Source organism: Arvicanthis niloticus, chromosome 27 (assembly GCF_011762505.2).
Source record: "Arvicanthis niloticus isolate mArvNil1 chromosome 27, mArvNil1.pat.X, whole genome shotgun sequence".
NCBI classification, from domain to species: domain Eukaryota; kingdom Metazoa; phylum Chordata; class Mammalia; order Rodentia; family Muridae; genus Arvicanthis; species Arvicanthis niloticus.
In genome coordinates, this window is record NC_133435.1 from 13,339,396 (window position 1) to 13,357,700 (window position 18,305).

At 38.4% G+C, this 18,305-nt stretch overlaps 1 protein-coding gene across 1 annotated transcript in view; it reads right to left on the reverse strand.

Annotated features, from left to right (window-relative positions):
• Positions 1–14,191, reverse strand: part of Gucy1a2 (guanylate cyclase 1 soluble subunit alpha 2) — a 277,967-nt gene extending 263,776 nt beyond the window's left edge. The window contains exon 1 of the mRNA XM_076926158.1: positions 13,407–14,191. Coding sequence (XP_076782273.1) covers positions 13,407–13,706 — 300 coding nt within the window. The 5' untranslated portion in view covers positions 13,707–14,191. The remainder of the gene's footprint in view (positions 1–13,406) is intronic.
• Between the last annotated feature and the right edge of the window lie 4,114 nt (positions 14,192–18,305).

Genomic DNA, 18,305 nt, shown 5'->3' on the forward strand with positions numbered 1-18,305 from the left:
AGTACCAGATAGTTGATTGAAAAAAATCGACAAATAAAGCACTCATAAACAAAGAAGCCAATCTGATAAGAGAAAACATGAAATTAAAAGAAAGTTCACTGAGACAAAATGATCAACAGGCAAATATACAAAATACTTTTTTTTCAAGTCTCTAGAGCCTGCTATATGAAGGCGGTAGTCTTCCTGCCAGTATAGCAAGAGCTGCTCTTTGAATTTGTTGTTAAGATCATATGAGTTTATCGTTCAAATGTTTATGCTATCTTTTGGGCAAACAACATAAGAAAAAGAATGAAAGTAAAATGCAATGCTTCTGAATTCCATTCCTGTAATGTGTAAGACAAAAAAAAATCAGAAGAAAATGTAAAAGGAAATTGTATTTCTTATCAATAATAAAGACATTTCAAATTATTGGCCCAAGAAAGATCAGTAACAAATATCTGTTTAATGATACAATATTTTGTATATAAAATAATTCATTCTTTTCAACTACTATATCATGAAATTTTACTGGTGTAACAGATTATATGAGCATTCATGGAATGCACTTTTAAAATTCTGTAGATAATTAAAGTCATTCTCTTATATATAAGTACATAAATCTTTCAGTGTGGCTCAAAACACAGTAAAGCAAGCATTTAATAAATATATGATACAAAAAACATAACTTGATTTTTGCATTCATGTGGTACCCTTAAACATAGTTCTATTCTCACTATGCTTATCAGTATAAAATATGTATCGATTAAACTATGGTATTCCATCAAACATGGAATTTGTCAGCATATACAGAAATAGTTTTACTTGATGAAATTCAGCAAAATCAATGCAGAGAAAGAGAGAATGAAAGTCAAAATGTTAAACTCAACTTTATATATCCTGCTTGGCCATTTTTTTTTTTTCTGTATCACTTTCAAATGCTATAAAATTTATTCAGTTTTTAACAGTATGAAGTTATAGTCCCTTGTCTCCTAAAATATCTCAAAAGATATTCCATTAGTAACCTTTCCACAGTACCAAAAAAAAAAAAAAAAAATCATCAAAAAGAGTTCTAACTGTAGGCAAAGTCTTTAAGGGGATAAGAATAGAATCGTGTGTGTGTGTGTGTGTGTGTGTGTGTGGTGTGTGTGTGTGTGTGTGTGTGTGTGTGTGTGTGTGTGTGTATTTATACTTACTTTTCCTTCTGTAGTGCTGAAGATTAGAAATTAGGGCCTCAGGCATATTAGGCAAGTAATCTACCACTAAGCAGTATTCTCAGCACACCTTTACAGCTGAAAGCTTATAGACTAATATGAGCACAGACCTAAATTCAGTTTCTACCAAGTGATGCTCAATATGTAATCTGTTTTGAAAAATAAGAGAAAACCCAGACCAAAAACAACTGACAAAGTGCTGAGCATGCAGGTTCATGCCTTTGATCACAACACTCAGAAAGTAGAGGCACTGTGTGTGTGATAGAACAGCCCACCTATTGAGTTTCAGGACAGCCAGAGCTAGTTACTTATCATTTGTTACAAAGTTATTGAAAGATAAAAAGTGGTATTTCAGACTTGATTTGGCATGATTAAGAAATACCAGAAGATCTAAAAATAACATAGACACTTAAATTTTAATAGTTGCTAGATAGGCAAAATGCCTTCCAGTAACTTAGTTGTCGTGAAATAAACTGAATAAAAATAAAGCCAAAATCTAGTGACAGACATTGTATTACACATTTTTATTGTTTGAGAATTCTGTACATGCATATAATAGGTTTTAATCAAATAATACTCCCAATTTCTTCCCCTGAGATCTTATCCTATTCTCCTCACCATGTATAGCTGCTCTTGTTGTTTTTAATCTACTTAGTTTGGGGCTGGTATCCATGCAGTGATTCACAGCTATCTGTTACTCCGGTTTCAGGAGCTCCAACTCTTTCTCTGTCCTCCGTGAGTACTGTATGCCACAGTGCACTTACATGCATGCAGGCAAACATACACTTAACATAAAAATAAATAAACCTTTAAAATATTATTTCATTTAGTTTTGTCATTATGTACACAGGTGTAGAGCCATTTTCTTTCTGGCACATGGATAACCTCTCGGAAGCAGCATTCCTGAAGAAAACTGATTCTTCCTGTCCCAGCAGCCATCAGTTACTAGTAACTCCAAATCTAGGGAAAGAACTTTGATGCCCTGCCCATCCATGCTGGGATTTCACAGGCTTGATTCTGTACAGGTTTTATGCATGCTTTCCTAAGAGCTGTGTCCATAAAACACTGCTTTATGTTCTGAGCCTCCCACGTCTCAGGGTTCACCTCAAAAGAGGGAATAGAAAGAATGCTTTACATTCATATCAGGCTATCTTACAGTTCCCTAGAACAAAGAAATAAGTACACTTACCCTGGCTAGAGGAGTTGAAAATGCTATGAGCACAACCCTGTCCTTTCTCAATTCTTATTCATTTCAGGGATTTTCTGTCACATTTAAACATGAGTTTCTAACTACCTAATAAACTGATTTGATCTTAAAGGTCCAGCTCTTTTTCACCTTCTTGCTTGATCTTTCTCTTTCTCATTGTTTTGCTCTCTCTCTCTCTCTCTCTCTCTCTCTCTCTCTCTCTCTCTCTCTCTTCTAGAACCATGTGTACAGGTTAGAAAAATCATCCCCATGTAAGGACTAAAACAAGGGCTATTAGTGTCTTTCAGACCATGTGTAGGCATCATGCCTGCCTTTACTGTTGTATTTAATGAAAAATGCATATCATTTAGAATATTGATGGTACATGGGTAAGGATTCTAGATCAGAAATGTATAACATAGTATAATTGTTTATTAATTACATATTCCCTCATAAATCTCATTTCATACTTTTTCAAATGCAGGATAAGCATTATTTTCTAAGATTGAAGGCAGCTTATTCACAGTAGTTTTGAAAATATCATTCGTAACTTTTCTTAATTGCTTAGCAAAGTAAGTAAATTGACCACCTCACCTTCTCCCACATCAAAATACATTTTGCTACAGTTTCTTTCATGGTTTTGTTTGTTTGGGTTCATTGTTCTTCAATTCTCTATTATTGGTTTCTCCCTTTCACTCACAGAACTTGTCTATTTTCAAGATACTAGCTGTAACCTCCAAAGCCATTATCATGAATCATTAGCCTTATTCCAACCTGTAATCCTGAATCTTCAGTTTTCTCTTCATTGAGAAGTGTGATAAAGTTGTAAGTCAGTGATGCCTACCCTTTAATGATCTCATAGTCTTTCACTATTCACATTTTCCAAATACAAAATACTCAGACCCAAACCTATCCTTTTATCCATTCCATATCATACCTTCCTATCGAAAGCCTGAAAATTTTTGACAGCCATCCGTTAGTTAAGAAGAGATTGTAAGGTAAGAAAACCTTATGTTGTAACTACAAACTGTAAATGACTCATTGAATGAAATACCCAAGTTTTTACATATTTTTCAAGAATTTCTTCTAACTATGAAATACTAATACAATCAATTAGTTTCAAATTGGTTGCTAGGTTATACCGTTTTGGTCTGTGGAAGGGAACAATCAGCAACTCTAAAACTGAGTAATGAGTGAGGAAATTCTAAAGATCTACTAAATAATATTAGCATTAGATTTACATCCAAAAGGAAAGACTAGAAATGCTTTCATGTTATTCCAGTTCATCATGTTTGGCAATCTCGTCACTTCCCTAAGACATAAGCAACCCCTCCAATAGACTGGCCAAGGACTTCTAACTCACGCTGTTTGTACTTTGTCTAGGAAAGCCCTTCAACTTAAACTACAACTTTATTATCCATATTATGTAGCCCCTCAAAAAATATAGAAGACCAATCCTATCTTTTTCTATTTCTTTTCTTTAAACTGAAAATTTCTAACATACCATTTTCCCCAAGGATTCTAGGTCTCCAATGCTATTATGATAGTTAGTAATGATTGCGAGATAGTTCAATGGATTCCTACCACTTTGATCAATACAATGCTTAATAGCATGGAATTACCACATTTTTAAAAAAAGTAATAACAAATAAAATCATAGGTTGATATTCTATGCCTCTAGCTTATAGCATTATGCATATCTTTAAGAGATATGTAGTAAAATAAAATGAGATGTGTGTGTATGTGTGTGTGCATGTACCCATATGCATATACAAATAGAAAAGTCAGCTCTGCAAATGCTGTTGTGCTTCTGAATGAAAGTTGCAAAGGTATAAAACAATGAAGAATGAAAATATGTTGATTCTTGGCTCACAGAACACAAGCATATTGCAGTGGGTGAAAAAGAAGTCAATGGATTTTATGGCTAGATTGCTAAGATAATACTGACACTTCCACACAGACTGTTTTCTCTCATGATACATCAATTCTAAAGCTGTCTATAAATGCCATGCCAATACTGAACCATCATTTATTTATTAAGGAGAACTAAACCATGATTCTTTAATGATTAATTTTCTAAAACTGTAGATATTAGCAACAGATTCTATTTTTTAAAAATTTTGGCAAGTTTGAGAAATAGCCCCTATACAATGGCTATTTAAACCTCCTATTGTTTCTTTTCTGGAACAAATCATTCTCCAAAATAAATCAATAGATAAATTATTTAAGGAATATATTAACCGTATTCAAAAAGGCATTGCTGGTGGGATTGCAAACTGGTACAACCACTCTGGAACTCAATCTGGAGGTTCCTCAGAAAATTGGAAATAGATCTACCTGAAGACCCAACTATACCTCTCTTGAGAATATACCCAAAAGATGCCCCACCATGCCACAGGGTTCCATGTTCCCTTATGTTCATAACAGCCTTGTTTGTGATAGCCAGAAGCTGGAAAAAAAAACCATATGTCCCACAAGAGAAGAATGGATACAGAAAATGTGGTCCATTTACACAACAGAACACTACTCAGCTTTTAAGAATGAGGACATCCTGAGTTTTGAAGGCAAATAGATGGAACTAGAAAATACCATCTGAGTGAGGTAACTTAGACCCGAAAGGACATGGTATGTACTCACTAATAAGTGGATATTATCCAAAAAATGTACAGAATACCCAAGATATAGTTCACAGAATTCAAAAAGGGTAACAAGCTGAAAGGCCCAAGTGATAACACCTCAATCCAACTTGGCAGGGAGAAGAAAGCAATCACAAAGGGGGAGAAAGGGACCTGGGTAGAAAAGGGAACAGGGAGGGGAGGAGAGGAACATGATCGGGTATTGGGTGGGGGAAAAGGACTGAAGATATGAGGGCCAATAGAAAGAATGGAAACAAGCCACCTCTAAGAGGTAAGAGGTGGGAGGACCCAACAGAATGTACCAGAGACCTGGGAGGTGAGAGACTCTCAGGACTCAAAGGGAGGGACCTTAGATGAAATGCCCTACAATGGGGAGAAGGAACTTGTAGAGCCCAAGTCTAGCAGAAAGACAGCATCAAGTGAGTAATGGGATTGCCATCCCATAGTTAAAACTCTAACCCATAATTGTTACTATCTGAAAGAACTTCAGGAATAAAAAATGGAGAAGTGCCTGAGGAAAAAGGAGATCCAGCAACCGGTCCAAAGTGAGATCCAGCTCAAGGGAAGGTCCAAAGGCCTGACACTATTACTGAGGCTAAAGAGTGCTCACAAAAAGGGACCTATCATGACTGCCCTCCAAAAGACCCAATAAGCAGCTGAAAGAGTCAGATGCAGATATTTACACCCAACCAATGGACAGAAGCTGCTGACCTCTGTGGTTGAACTAGGGAAAAGGTGGAAGAAACTGAGGAAGGCAACCCAGTAGGAGGACCAGCAGTCTTAATTTACCTAGACCCCCAAGATTTCTCAGACACTGAACCACCAAGCAGGCAGCATACACCAGCTGATATGAGGCCCCCAGAACATATACAGCAGAAGACTGCCCAGTCTGGGTCCAGTCAGAGAAGATGCACCTAACCTTCAAGAGAATGGAAGCCGCAGGCAGTGGAGAGGTCTGGTGGTGTGGGTGGTGAGATAGTGGGGATATTCCCGTGGAGACAGGGGGTGAGGAACACGTATGAAATGGGAAACAGTCATAGGGTGGACAAGGAAGAAGATAAAACCTGGAGTATAAAAAAAGAAAAGATTAAATAAGATTTGAAAACAAGGATGCTGGTCATATCACAATTGACTACCACAAGAACTGTTTCTCTTTCCTCTACAGCCCCATTCTTTTGGATGTGTATTCTTTCATTTTGATGAACAAGACCTACTTATAGCCACGGTTCCAAATACAAACAGAAGAAACAACAAAATATCCTCAGAAAAAGTTGCAAGAGTTCAGAAATAATTAAAATAACAATTAATAAATTATTAATTTATTTTATTTATTATTTAATTATTTATTAATTATTTACTTAATTAATTAAATAAAATAATAATAATTACAAAGGTAAACAGTCATTAGTTTATAAATACGTAGTGAAAGAAAAAGAATATAGATGTATATATATATAATATATCATATATATATATATATATATATATATATATACATACATATATATACTAAACCCTACTCACTTGCTTAGTGTTTAGTGAAGGTATGAATGGCAATTTCACAAAAATAAAACAATATAATAAAAGAAAATAAGATCTGTGTGTGCACCCATATACACATTTCTATCTACCAAACCTCTTAAAATATAAAGGGACTACTCAAGGCGTTCTCATAGGAGAACATTATTCCACATGTTCATATTAAAGGGATAACCTCCAAGACTGGTCTTTACCAAGTCCGTGTACAAAGTGCAGTGAGCAGAAATCAATTGTCTTTGGGCCATTAAATACAAATACATTTGACCATGCATTTAATGTGTCTATCAATCGTCTTGAGTTTCATTCAGAATCCCCAGGCCTCTTTCTGGAATTTTAAAACTATACTCTCTAAACCAGGACGCAAGGAACTGCATGTTAAAAGTTAATCCCGGTTATTCATTGGTTTGATAACCTCTAGTTTAAATAAACAATTTCCTGATAGCAAATCTCAAATACATCTTGTTGAGGAAATGGTTTCCTTCCTGATCTGTTTATAAGAAAGTTTACTGTCTTTCAATTCCCCGCATCAGCCTCAATGGGTCTCTAGACTTAAAGACACTCCAATACCTTGTTGCCTAAATTACTCCATTACTGAAATTTTCAATTCTACGAGGTTCACAGAACATGTTTTGTAGCTCCAGATCATATACTGATGTGATATTTGACAACTAAATGACATTATTTACACCCCCTAGCAGTATGTTTTTGGCAACTGTAGCTCACTTATTGGCAAACATTTCTCTCGTTTGACAGAGAATTCTGTAGAACATGGAAGCAACCCAGACTGGTGGAGTGTCATTTATTTACTTCAACTCTTAAAATTAAATGGACTACTCAAGAAGCTCTCAGAGGAGAACATCATTTCATGTGGCTTTGTAACTACATTCTGATGTTTCACTTCAAATAGCAGGTGCAAGCAAACATTGTTCAAGTTTACACTCTTGAGCCTGGGTGTAAACTCTACAATTATTGTTTAATAAAAGCAAAAATATATCAAACACAATTAGATAATTAATAAAAATATCCAACTCTTTACAATATATTCTATTGAATACACACATACAGAGACAGAGAGAGAGAGAGAGAGAGAGAGAGAGAGAGAGAGAGAGAGAGAGAGAGAATGACAGAGAGAGAACTAAGTTCTGTGCACAGTACTACAGAAAAGTATTAAAAAGTTGGAATTTAAACAGAGGCTCTGAATTATTAGTTAAATTTCTGCTTCTATGTCACATAAAAGCCTACAAATGAGTCAGTCTGCAAGTAACTCTTGACACACATTTTTCTACAACTTAAATTTTCTTTGCCTCCATGATGTATGTAAAACCCCCAAATGGCAAATTATACCTTCTTGGTAACTCACAATGCACAATATAGATATTTACAGATACTGAATTTATTTTGCCACCATGGTAAACAGTATGTCTATTATTTTATTTTATTTTCAGCTTTGTATAAGAGGACATACACCAACAGACAAGGTCACTGCAAAAAGTAATGATTATGTAGAGGAGAAATTAAATTAAGGACTTTCATGATGCCTCTCAGAATTCTTCAAGGTAGACAAATTGTACACTAAAACTGGACAAATAATTGCATCATCTCTTTATCAACTAATAATCCATGGTGATTTTTCCTGTTGTTCAACTGTTTCTTTAAAGTAAAAGCCTGAAACTGAGCTCTTAGCCGTTGAACAGAGCACTAGACATGCAGCCAGATACACAGGATCTCAGCTGATGTTTGTTGTATTATCGCCCAGCTTCCCATATATGCTTCGAACACATATACTGATTAGTTTGAAAGCATTGGATGAGAAATCTTTTAAATTCTCAACAAAATAAAAATAAGTAGTTTCACTTTTTATAATTGTAATTCATTTTCTGTGAAATATTTACATTATATCACACAAGACTGTCTTCCTGTCAATGCAATATCTCTAAAGGTGTTTATGAATTTCCTCCCAGCAGTTATTGGTTTGATAGAAATGTTGGAAAGTACAATGATTATATAGGCTTATGTACACTTATGAGCCAAAGCTAAGAAGATCAATAGAGACTCAGTTTTAATTTTTCAGATGAATTTGTTGGCTATGTAAACAAAATAAAGTGATTTTAACCTTTTCATTTTAATTGAATTTATTCTATAAATTTTTCTAATATGGTTATAAGTAAGACTAATAAAATGGTGAAGAAAAAATTTCACATTTTTCAAAGCATTTACATTTGATTGCAATTTATGAGTCACACCCTGGAACCTCTTTCAGAGTTAATGAAGATTTAAAAAAATATACAAACATACGATATATCTCAGTTAGAGTTTTACTGCTGTGAACAAGTGCCATGACCAAGGCAACTCTTCTCAGGACAATATTTAATTGGGGCTGGTTTACAGGTTTGGAAGTTCAGTCCAATATCAATGGAGGAGTATGGCAGCATTCAGGCAGGCGTAGTGCACATGGAGCCGAGAGTTCTATATGTTCATCTGAAGGCTGCTAGTAGAAGACTGATTTCCACACAGCTAGGACAAGGGTATTAGAGCCCATGCCCACATTGACACTCTACCCCAACAAGGCCACACCTACTCCAACAAGGCTAAACCTCCTAATAGTGCCACTCCCTAGGCCAAGCACATACAAACCATTACACATGCTAACACACTTCTCTAAGAAAATACTTAATTATGCATGTACTCTATTAATTGATGGCTGCAGTCAATTTGATTTTCATGTTTTAACTAAGCTAAACCAGAAATTTTAGTTAAAGTACATAAATTATCAGGTATCTTATTTTGCAAACAAATTTTGTATTTTTCCATTGTTCACATTGTTTCTGAGGTTGATATTCAGGGATTATATGTGTCAGAAAGTTATTTTGTATTGTATCAGGAGAAGCTAAATATATGCTTGTCTCTCTTTGCTGCTTCCTAGGCTTTTACTAATATAATTTTCTTTCCCCAAATAAGGAAACATTATTTGTTTTCCTGCCACGCCCAACATCTTAATTTTGCATTTCACACTTTCTTGGGATGATGTCCTGCTGTTGTAAGTTTTTCTCTCTTATTTTGTTTCGTTGTGTTACGTTTCTTCCAGCTATTCTTCTGAGATCTTCAAAGCTACCTGCAGTGGCTCAACAATGTACAGAACTCTGAAGAGAAGCCTCGACCTTGAATGGTTCTTCCTCATGTCTCCACTGACAGGCTGATGAGAACAAATTCTAACCTGATGTCACAATCATAAAATAAAACGCAATAAAATTCACCCTTGATACAAAGTCTCCTGCTAAAATCTCCATATGTTTCCAAATAAATAACATAATAAGTGATTGCCACGTCTCCAGTTGGGTCTGTATAATGATGTTTGTTATTATGACTATACTCCAGAGACTCATAGTGAAAATAATACACCCAAAATGTTCCAGGGATGACAGCAGGGCAAAGATCGTATGCTCCTTTCAATGCACATTCCTCAAATTAAGGACTAAAGAAAAAAGTCCACACAGGGATCAGCAGCAGCATCTGTTTTCTCAATACAATACTTGCAATACAGTGGAGTCAGAGTTGCTGGTTAAATACAATAATTTTTTGATGTTTACAACTTAAGAAAGTAATATAACTTTCTAAAAGGCTTCCCAAAGCAAATCATATGTTCCATGTTTAATCTGTATACTGACAATGTGTCTCCATAGAATACCAGACTAGAGAGGAATCTAAGCATAACACTTCTCACCCCAGAGAGGTCCCAGAAAGCTGAGAATGTGCCCAAAGGTGTGCAAGTGTTTACTTGTTCAAAACAAAAAGAATCAATTCTCTTCAGTTTGGGCTTGTTTTTTTTCCAATTTTATTTACTCTATTCTCTTGTATTATTTGTGCAATATAAGTCATTGTGACTTCCATACCCAATATCAATGCACCTATAAATAACAACTAAAATGTCAAAGCCTCTGAATATTTAATATACTAGTGGTATACATTCATTTCCATTTTCCTACTTGCAAGTCTTCCTGAATGAAGACTGAAGTCCATCTGATTGAAACATGACAGGACCATTCCCTAAGTAGGAACACTCACAATAAGTGTAGCTGTTCCCTAAATGATGGGGTTCAGGAACATTAACAACACTAACTATAAGTACCCCCAACAAGGGGTATTCTATGTAGTTGTAGCTATTTCCAGTTGTTTCTCTCTTGTGATGGAACAGTCAGCACACATTACATCTCCAGAAATATTTCTTGTATTATTTGTGCAACATCAGGGCTTAATATCCAGTTAGTATAAGGGACTAAAGGTATACTGAAACTTTTCAAGGCAGTGTCTTTGTCAAATAAAAGGTGGGACCATACATCACTAACTCACTGACTTAAAATGGAAACTATGTTTATGGCACTAAGTCAACTGGTATTAAGGCTGTTCAATGAGAGTTCTTCATTTTTGTTTTCCTGAAGCCTTTTGTATGTGAAAATGTTTGCATCTGCTCACCTATATGCTCTCAGCATCCATCTGACAGGCCTTTTCTAAAATAAAAGTTAATTGCACCTTCTGCGTTGTTTAATATCACAATTTCTTTCAAATTTCTTGTTCTGAAAAGCATTATCTGGGTACATGTTTTTCACATCAGTCACTAAATTCCAAATTACAAAAGAAACTACCAGAAATTATTTCTCGCCTCTCATTCTCACAGTCGATACTTCAGTTACCACTTTATTTTCCCTAACCCTCAAGTGAGTAGTTGATAATATTCTAAGCAAAATCATTATCAAAGACACCTAGTAATCTGTAAATTTTACTTCTTAAGCACAAGGAAAAAATCTGGGTTACAAGGATTCTTTTCCGATGGATCACTATATTTAGTTAGATCCTTATGTTAAATACAAACCTGTTGAAAGAAGTATTGATATGTTGCAAAAATGTTGTGTTGTGGACTGACACAAGCCAACATATACACAGCTACTGAATTCCTCTCATAAACAATTATATTCGACAATTTGTAGTGTTATATATTTCCCAGGATTACCTTCTCTGGAACAAATTTATAGGGAAGATTAGACAAAGATCAGCCAACCTGATCTGAATTATCTGTCTAGCTTATCTGTAGGATGGTGTGTTAAAGAGTAAAACACACCAGAAAGAAAGGACATACGTGTTTCAGTGATGAAAGAAACAATTCTCCAATAACACAGATACCACAGTGATGTCTGTGGCATTGCCTGTACCAGAACGTAGATCTGAAACATCTCACTTTTCTCCAGGTCTTTTCTACAGTGAGGGCAAGAATGCTTTCAATGGGAAACCTAGGATAAGCCAAACAAGATCAATGTTCAGATACACTGAGGGAAGTTTAGAGAAAGGTAAAGTCGAAGAAATAAGGGGAGCATAAGGGAAAATGCGGTGTTTAAATAGAGGTAAAGTTCTTGCTTCTAAAGCCTGGATGAGGCTCAACGGTGGGTGCAAATTTGACATTTAATCTTTGCACTCTGTAATTGAGTGGACTTCTTCAAACTCAAGTTCACATGGTCGGTAAATGATAAAACCAGCGGCCTGGCATTCCTGAAAAAACATACAAGGCAAGAGTGACAGAAATGTCTGAGGGATGAGTAAGGAGTGGTTAGTAAGAATACTTAGAACCAGGATGTACAGGGGGAACTGCTGATACTGATAGACATCCTAGGATCAACACAAGCTTGAAGAAAGTACGTGAAGGCAGTTATTCATTTAATAAACATAGGAGTGGGTTCTAATAATAGCAAAGGAATAAAAGAAGAAATAAAAACAGAAAGAAAAAAAACCAGAAGCAGTGGAGAATCTAAGGATGAGAAAGTGAAGGAGGAAGTAAGGGTACAAGAGATTTTTTTTTTTTACAAAGACACCAGATTTGCCCTGAAAGGAAAACTGAGCCAATAAATCCATAATATACAAGAAAACATCATGAAAGTGGTGTGTGTGTGTGTGTGTGTGTGTGTGTGTGTGTGTGTGTGTGTAACATAGTGTTACAGGTTTGCACGTGAAAAGACAACTCAGAAAAAGTATCTAACAGTGCTTTCCTAAACGTGAGAAAAGCATGCAACAGAGACTGCTGCGAGCCTGTGGAATTCAGAGATGCCCTCAAAGGTCACAAATAGGACCAAGAGAGTGTGGGAAATAGGGGGAGTAAGAGCTTCCAGGGGCGGGGCTGGGGCCGCTTTGGAATGTTGGAAAGGAAAGTGGGAGCTGCAGAACCAGAACGCAGCCTGGGAAAGTTCTAAGCAGAAAGAAGAAGGGGGAGGAAGAAAGGAAAGAAGAAAGGAGGAAGGAAGGAAGGAAGGAAGGAAGGAAGGGAGGGAGGGAGGGAGGGAGGGAGGGAGGGAGGGAGGGAGGGAGGGAGGGAGGGAGGGAGGGAGGGAGGGAGAAAGAAGGAAGGAAGGAAAGGGAGAAGAGGAAGGAAGGAAGGAAGGAAGGAAGGAAGGAAGGAAGGAAGGAAGGAAGGAAGGAAGGAAAAAAGGAAGGAAGGAAGGAGAGAGTGAGAGGGGTAAGAGAAGAGAACAGAAGAGAGAGGAGAAGAGAAGCAAAAGTAGAAAAATAGAAAAACAGGTGGCCTGAAGGATCCCTGAGGCCATCAGAGAGGACAACAGTGTAGTTCGATTTAAGCCTGAAGCTGAGCAGCCAGACCTCAGAAAGAATGGGGTCTCATTATTTCCCAGTGTTCCCCTTCTGCCTAAGCCTAGAGGACTGTGTCTCTAGGGATCACTAGGAACTCAAGGCCAAAGAGGGTGAGGCCGAGTCGCCCCCCAGCGGCTAGGAGCTACCCACGTTCCCCTGATAGCCTTGATTCAACTTTCCCCATCCCTGTCCTCGGCTGAAGCTCGGACCCCTCTCTTCCCAGCTCACCGAGGGCGCCGTGAGGAGGCTGATGCTCTCGCCTAGTGAGTCCAGGTTGACTCTCCGGCGGCGCTGGGCTCTCTTGGAACCGGCGGCGGCGACTGCAGCAGCTGCCGCGGCGACAGAGGTAGCGGGGGCCGATGTGGCAGCCGTGGCGGCCGCTCTGGAGCCAGGTGGCCCTGGCGGGCTCCGGCTGCCATTCCAGCAAAGCTTGGACAAGGGGCACTCCCCTTCCTCCTCCGGGCTGGTCTCCAGATAGTCAGAGCCCAAAGAGCTGAAGGACTCGGATGAAATCTTCCTGCGAGACATGCTGCTGGAGACGCTACTGCAGCTGAGAGCGCGGTAGCGGAGGTGGTGGCGGTGTTGGAGGCGGGGACGCAGTGGTGGCGGTGGCTGTGGCGGGACCTACTGTGACAAGCAGCTTCAGGCGCGTCGGGGCCGCTTAGCGTTGCGCTCGCGCTCACCCAGACCCGAGTCCCTGGGGCCACTGAGCCCCGCGAACCAGCTGCTCATGGCGGGAACTTGGATTGTCGCGGCTCCTTGGGGCCCAAGCTCGGCAGTGGCGCCGGAGATGAGCTGGGGACCCGAATACCGCCACCGCCGCCTTTGCAGCTGCTGCTCTCCAGGCGCAGCCTCAGCGCCTGCCCGTGCGCATCGCTCCCGCTGCGGGGCTGCCGGGATCGGGGTGCAGCAAGGCTTCTCCGCCTTGCGTCTCGATCGCCCGCGGCCCGCGTCCTCCGCCCCCTCCAGGAGCTGCGCGCCTCCCTCCTCCCTTTATACCCCCGCCCTCCAGCGCTGCCTCCGCGGGCATCACGTGTCCCCAAGCATACTCATTGGAAGTCTTTTCTTCGTCTGTCGCCACGTTTCAGAAGCAACTAGGACACTTTGCTGCTGTTCTTTCCGTTCCCTGCCATCGTGCCCTGATACCAGGGGGCGCGTACAGTAATTTTCATAGGGTTAAAGGTCCTCAAGCCCTAATGTCGGGTCCCTTGGTCCCTGAGAAAACAAAAGGGCAGTGAACACGCCCAGGGTCTGACGCTAGGGTGAGGGCCATAGAATTGAGGGAGTAATCTCCTTCTGAAGAAAACTGACAACCCGACCTGGAGTATTGGGGTCCCTACACACAGGTGCGCTCCCGCATACACACACACACACACACACACACACACACACACACACACACACACACACCATGTCCAATTTTAGTTTATTTTAGTTCAGCTTGGTCACTCTAACTGCTCCAGTGGAAACAAGGGGAAGAAGGATGGACACATTGTGGGGATGATTTCCCACCTCTAGTGAGGCCGCGTGGGCAGTGAGGCTCACCTGATGCTTTATTTGTGGGAGCTCGGTTGGATGAGCCACTCCCAGCTCCAGCTGTCTAAGCTCCAGTGCTGGACAGCTCCGCTTACCACCTGCAGCAAGTTTGTCAGGTGGTGACAATACCCGATCTATTCCTGTGCAGAGTCCTCTCTTGGACCTGACCTTAAGGAGCCTGCAGGAGGTTCCTGCGTCCCTCAACCACTGGGCTCCTTGTTCCAGATACGCGTTTGGGAAAGCCAAGGGCAGTGGGAAGAAAGGCGACTCATCCACTGAGAACAGATTTGCCACAGTGTGAGCAAGTCTCTGTCTGCTAGTTTCTGCAGAGCAACCTCGTTGTCACCCACCGCAGTGGTGGCCCGGGGCACTTGAGTGGTTCCAGAAAAGATTATTCTGAAATTTTAATAGATGATGATAAGAAGGAAGAGGAAATTGCAGTCCCCAAGCTTAGTTTCCCAGTGAGAGCAATTGTCCACCTTCGTCTCCTTCCCCTGATCTCAAAAGGGCTTTAACTCGAAGGACACAGAAGCCACGTGCTTTTATGCTTAGTCTGGATAAAGCAGATAAGTTTAAATGGGCAGAACACATTTGAAAACAAAAGAAAACCTCAGAATTAATATTGCTTCTCTACCCTAATTTACTTTTAACTCTAAATCTTAATGGTTTAGGACAACCCATATAAATAGACTGAGTTTTCTTTTTATACTTTGAAAAATCAGATCTTAAATAGACATTACAGATGAAATGATTGTGTGCACTACCATTAACTTATTTAAATACATATTTATATGTATGTTATATATGTACTTCATACATATGTACATACTCCTTCACAGCCTACAGAAAAAGATCTGAGCTACGTGATCCACATTTTACCAGATTAAATCCAAACCTGTGTTTTAAATGTATCATTAATATTATTATCATCATTAATAATATTTGGACTGTGTTATATATTCATGGTTAAGTTCACCATTGCATCAATTAAGCTTATATGTCTTTGTTTATGTTAAAAATTAGATACTGGAATGGAAATATGGCTCAGCTATAATAATTAAACACTAATTACATGGTTTTGCAATTATAAAATTCTTATAGTTTCATTTTTAATTCTTTGAAGATTTTGTGCAATTTGTTTTGATCATGTTCAACCATACACACAGGCTCTTCACTCCATCCATTCACAGATCCATATTCCCACCCAGTCTCAAATTCATGTACTCTTTTTAATATTATTATAGGATTTTGATGGATTAATATTAGTGTTTTAGCTGAGATAAAATTATACCACTTCTTTTCCGTCTTCAGGCTCGTTCAAGCTACTCTCCCTCAAACCCACGAAATCCATTTTGTACTATCCATATACTACTCATGGATTAGAATCCATCCACTGGAGTGAGCTGGGCACAACAGGGTCCGTGCTGTATTCATAAAGAAAACCAATTCTCTCTACCCTCTAAGCCATCAACATTCCATACCTCCTAAATTACACCTCCAACATTCCACTACCTCCTTAATTATTAATCCTTAATAGAAGGATTGATGAGTCCTTCTATGTTGGAATGTTAATGGGTTTGATCTTGTGCAGGTCTTTTGCAAAAACCATAGGTTCTGTGATATCATGAGTACAGGGGATCTGTCACATTCAAAACACAGTACCCGCAGTCCTGTGCAACCACTGGTTGGCCCTCAGACCTCACCAGAGCTATTTGTACAGGCAATGGCGGGTAGCAAGGAAAGTAACAACTGATTGAAGAGCAGAGAATAAGTGTCAGTTGAATCCTCAGCCACAAATGGGATACCTCTCTCCCTCCCTCTCTCTCTCTCTCTCTCTCTCTCTCTCTCTCTCTCTCTCTCTCTCTCTATCTCTCTCACACACACACAAGCACACACAGGGAGCTGAATAAGTAGATTACAAGGTTGAAACCAGCTGTGGCTATACAGTGATATCATGTCACATTCTTTTTTTTTTTTAAGTATAGCCATCAATTCTACCAAAAAGTTTCATAGGCCTTCTGTTCTGTATTACAATTGATGATATTTTTTTAAAAAAATTTCATTTTCCAACTTTTGGTTAATAATCATACTGTTCATCTCAATTCAATTCCTACTTATCTTCTTTAGTAAAGATATTGCAATTGTCAAGCTCCATAAATGACAAACTTTCACAGCTATTATTAAATATACTAAGTAGCAGTTGCCCTTCCTGTTTCTTCAATTAACTATTACTGTACCCCTCCTTCCAAAAAATTCTAAAACTTGTCTTAATCTTTTGAAAACACGTAATATAATCAAAATCACTATGAAATGTTTATAAATGAGTGTCATTACTCTTTATTCTTCCCTATCCTCCCTGTGTGGGCTTCTGTAACCCCGCGGATTAAAAAATCAGAGCATAGACCTGGATCATTTCTTAATCATTTAGGAACTGTGAACAATTAGTATTTGAAACACTCGAAGAAGGATCACACATCTTCCTGTTTACAGTGGAAGGTTATTTCCAGAAAAAAAAAATTAAATCGATGGGACACTGTGCGTGTGTGTGTGTGTGTGTGTGTGTGTGTGTGTGTGTGTGCCATTCGAATCAAAGACTCTTACCAGAAGTGATTCAGATGAAGTGGTCTCTCAGTATCTCATATGAACTGCCCTGCCTTTGATCATAGTTTCCCCACTGATTTTTAAACTATAAACAAATGGAAATCTAAATATAAACAAGGCACCATCAGTTTTACTTTCAAAGGTTTCTGTGTATTCCTGTTAAAGCATAACCTCTCAATATGAAGAGAGCTTTGTTCTATATTTGAATTAACATTTTCAAAGAGAATTACAACCTACGTTCCATTTAGAAAATTTGCTTCAGAGGTAGTAAATACACTGCCACTACTTTAAACTAACAAAAACGTATTGCAATTGAGTAATCTGTGGTATTATTTTAGGAGGGAGAAAGCTGGCCAATTCATGCCACAAACCTAGCTTCACTGATCTATCATACTTTAGTAAGGTCTTTAAATATAAGCCTAAAAGATAGCTCAGCAGGTAAAAGTTTCCAGTATCAAGCCTGATGGCATGACTTTGATCCTTAGAACCCATATGGTAGAGTGAATTATCTTGCACAAGCTGTATTCTAACCTTTACATATATATCATTGGACACAAACACCCACAGAGAGACACATGCACATACACAATCAATCAATCAATAAATTTTTTAAAGAAGTCTTTAAATCTTGTTTTTCTGTTGTAAAAGAAAAATAAATATATATAATTTGTAAATGATATATTTTTATATATTTGTAAATTTTGGGTATCTAGGAACTAGTTAAGATTGATAAATTTTGTGGGAAAAGACACTACAAAGCAGAAACACCATCTTGGTCAAGATATGCTTTACCTTCATATAAAACATAACTGTATAAAAACTCATTTATTTAATTTGATCTCATCTTTCCCACAGAAGCAAAGAAAAATTACAAGGTGTATTAGAGTAAAAAAGAACAATCAGTCCTGATTCTCTGATTTTTATTTTACATTCAAAGCTCAGAACTTTCCTAAATTTTTCATTCATCTATGAGCCCAGCAAGAAAACCTA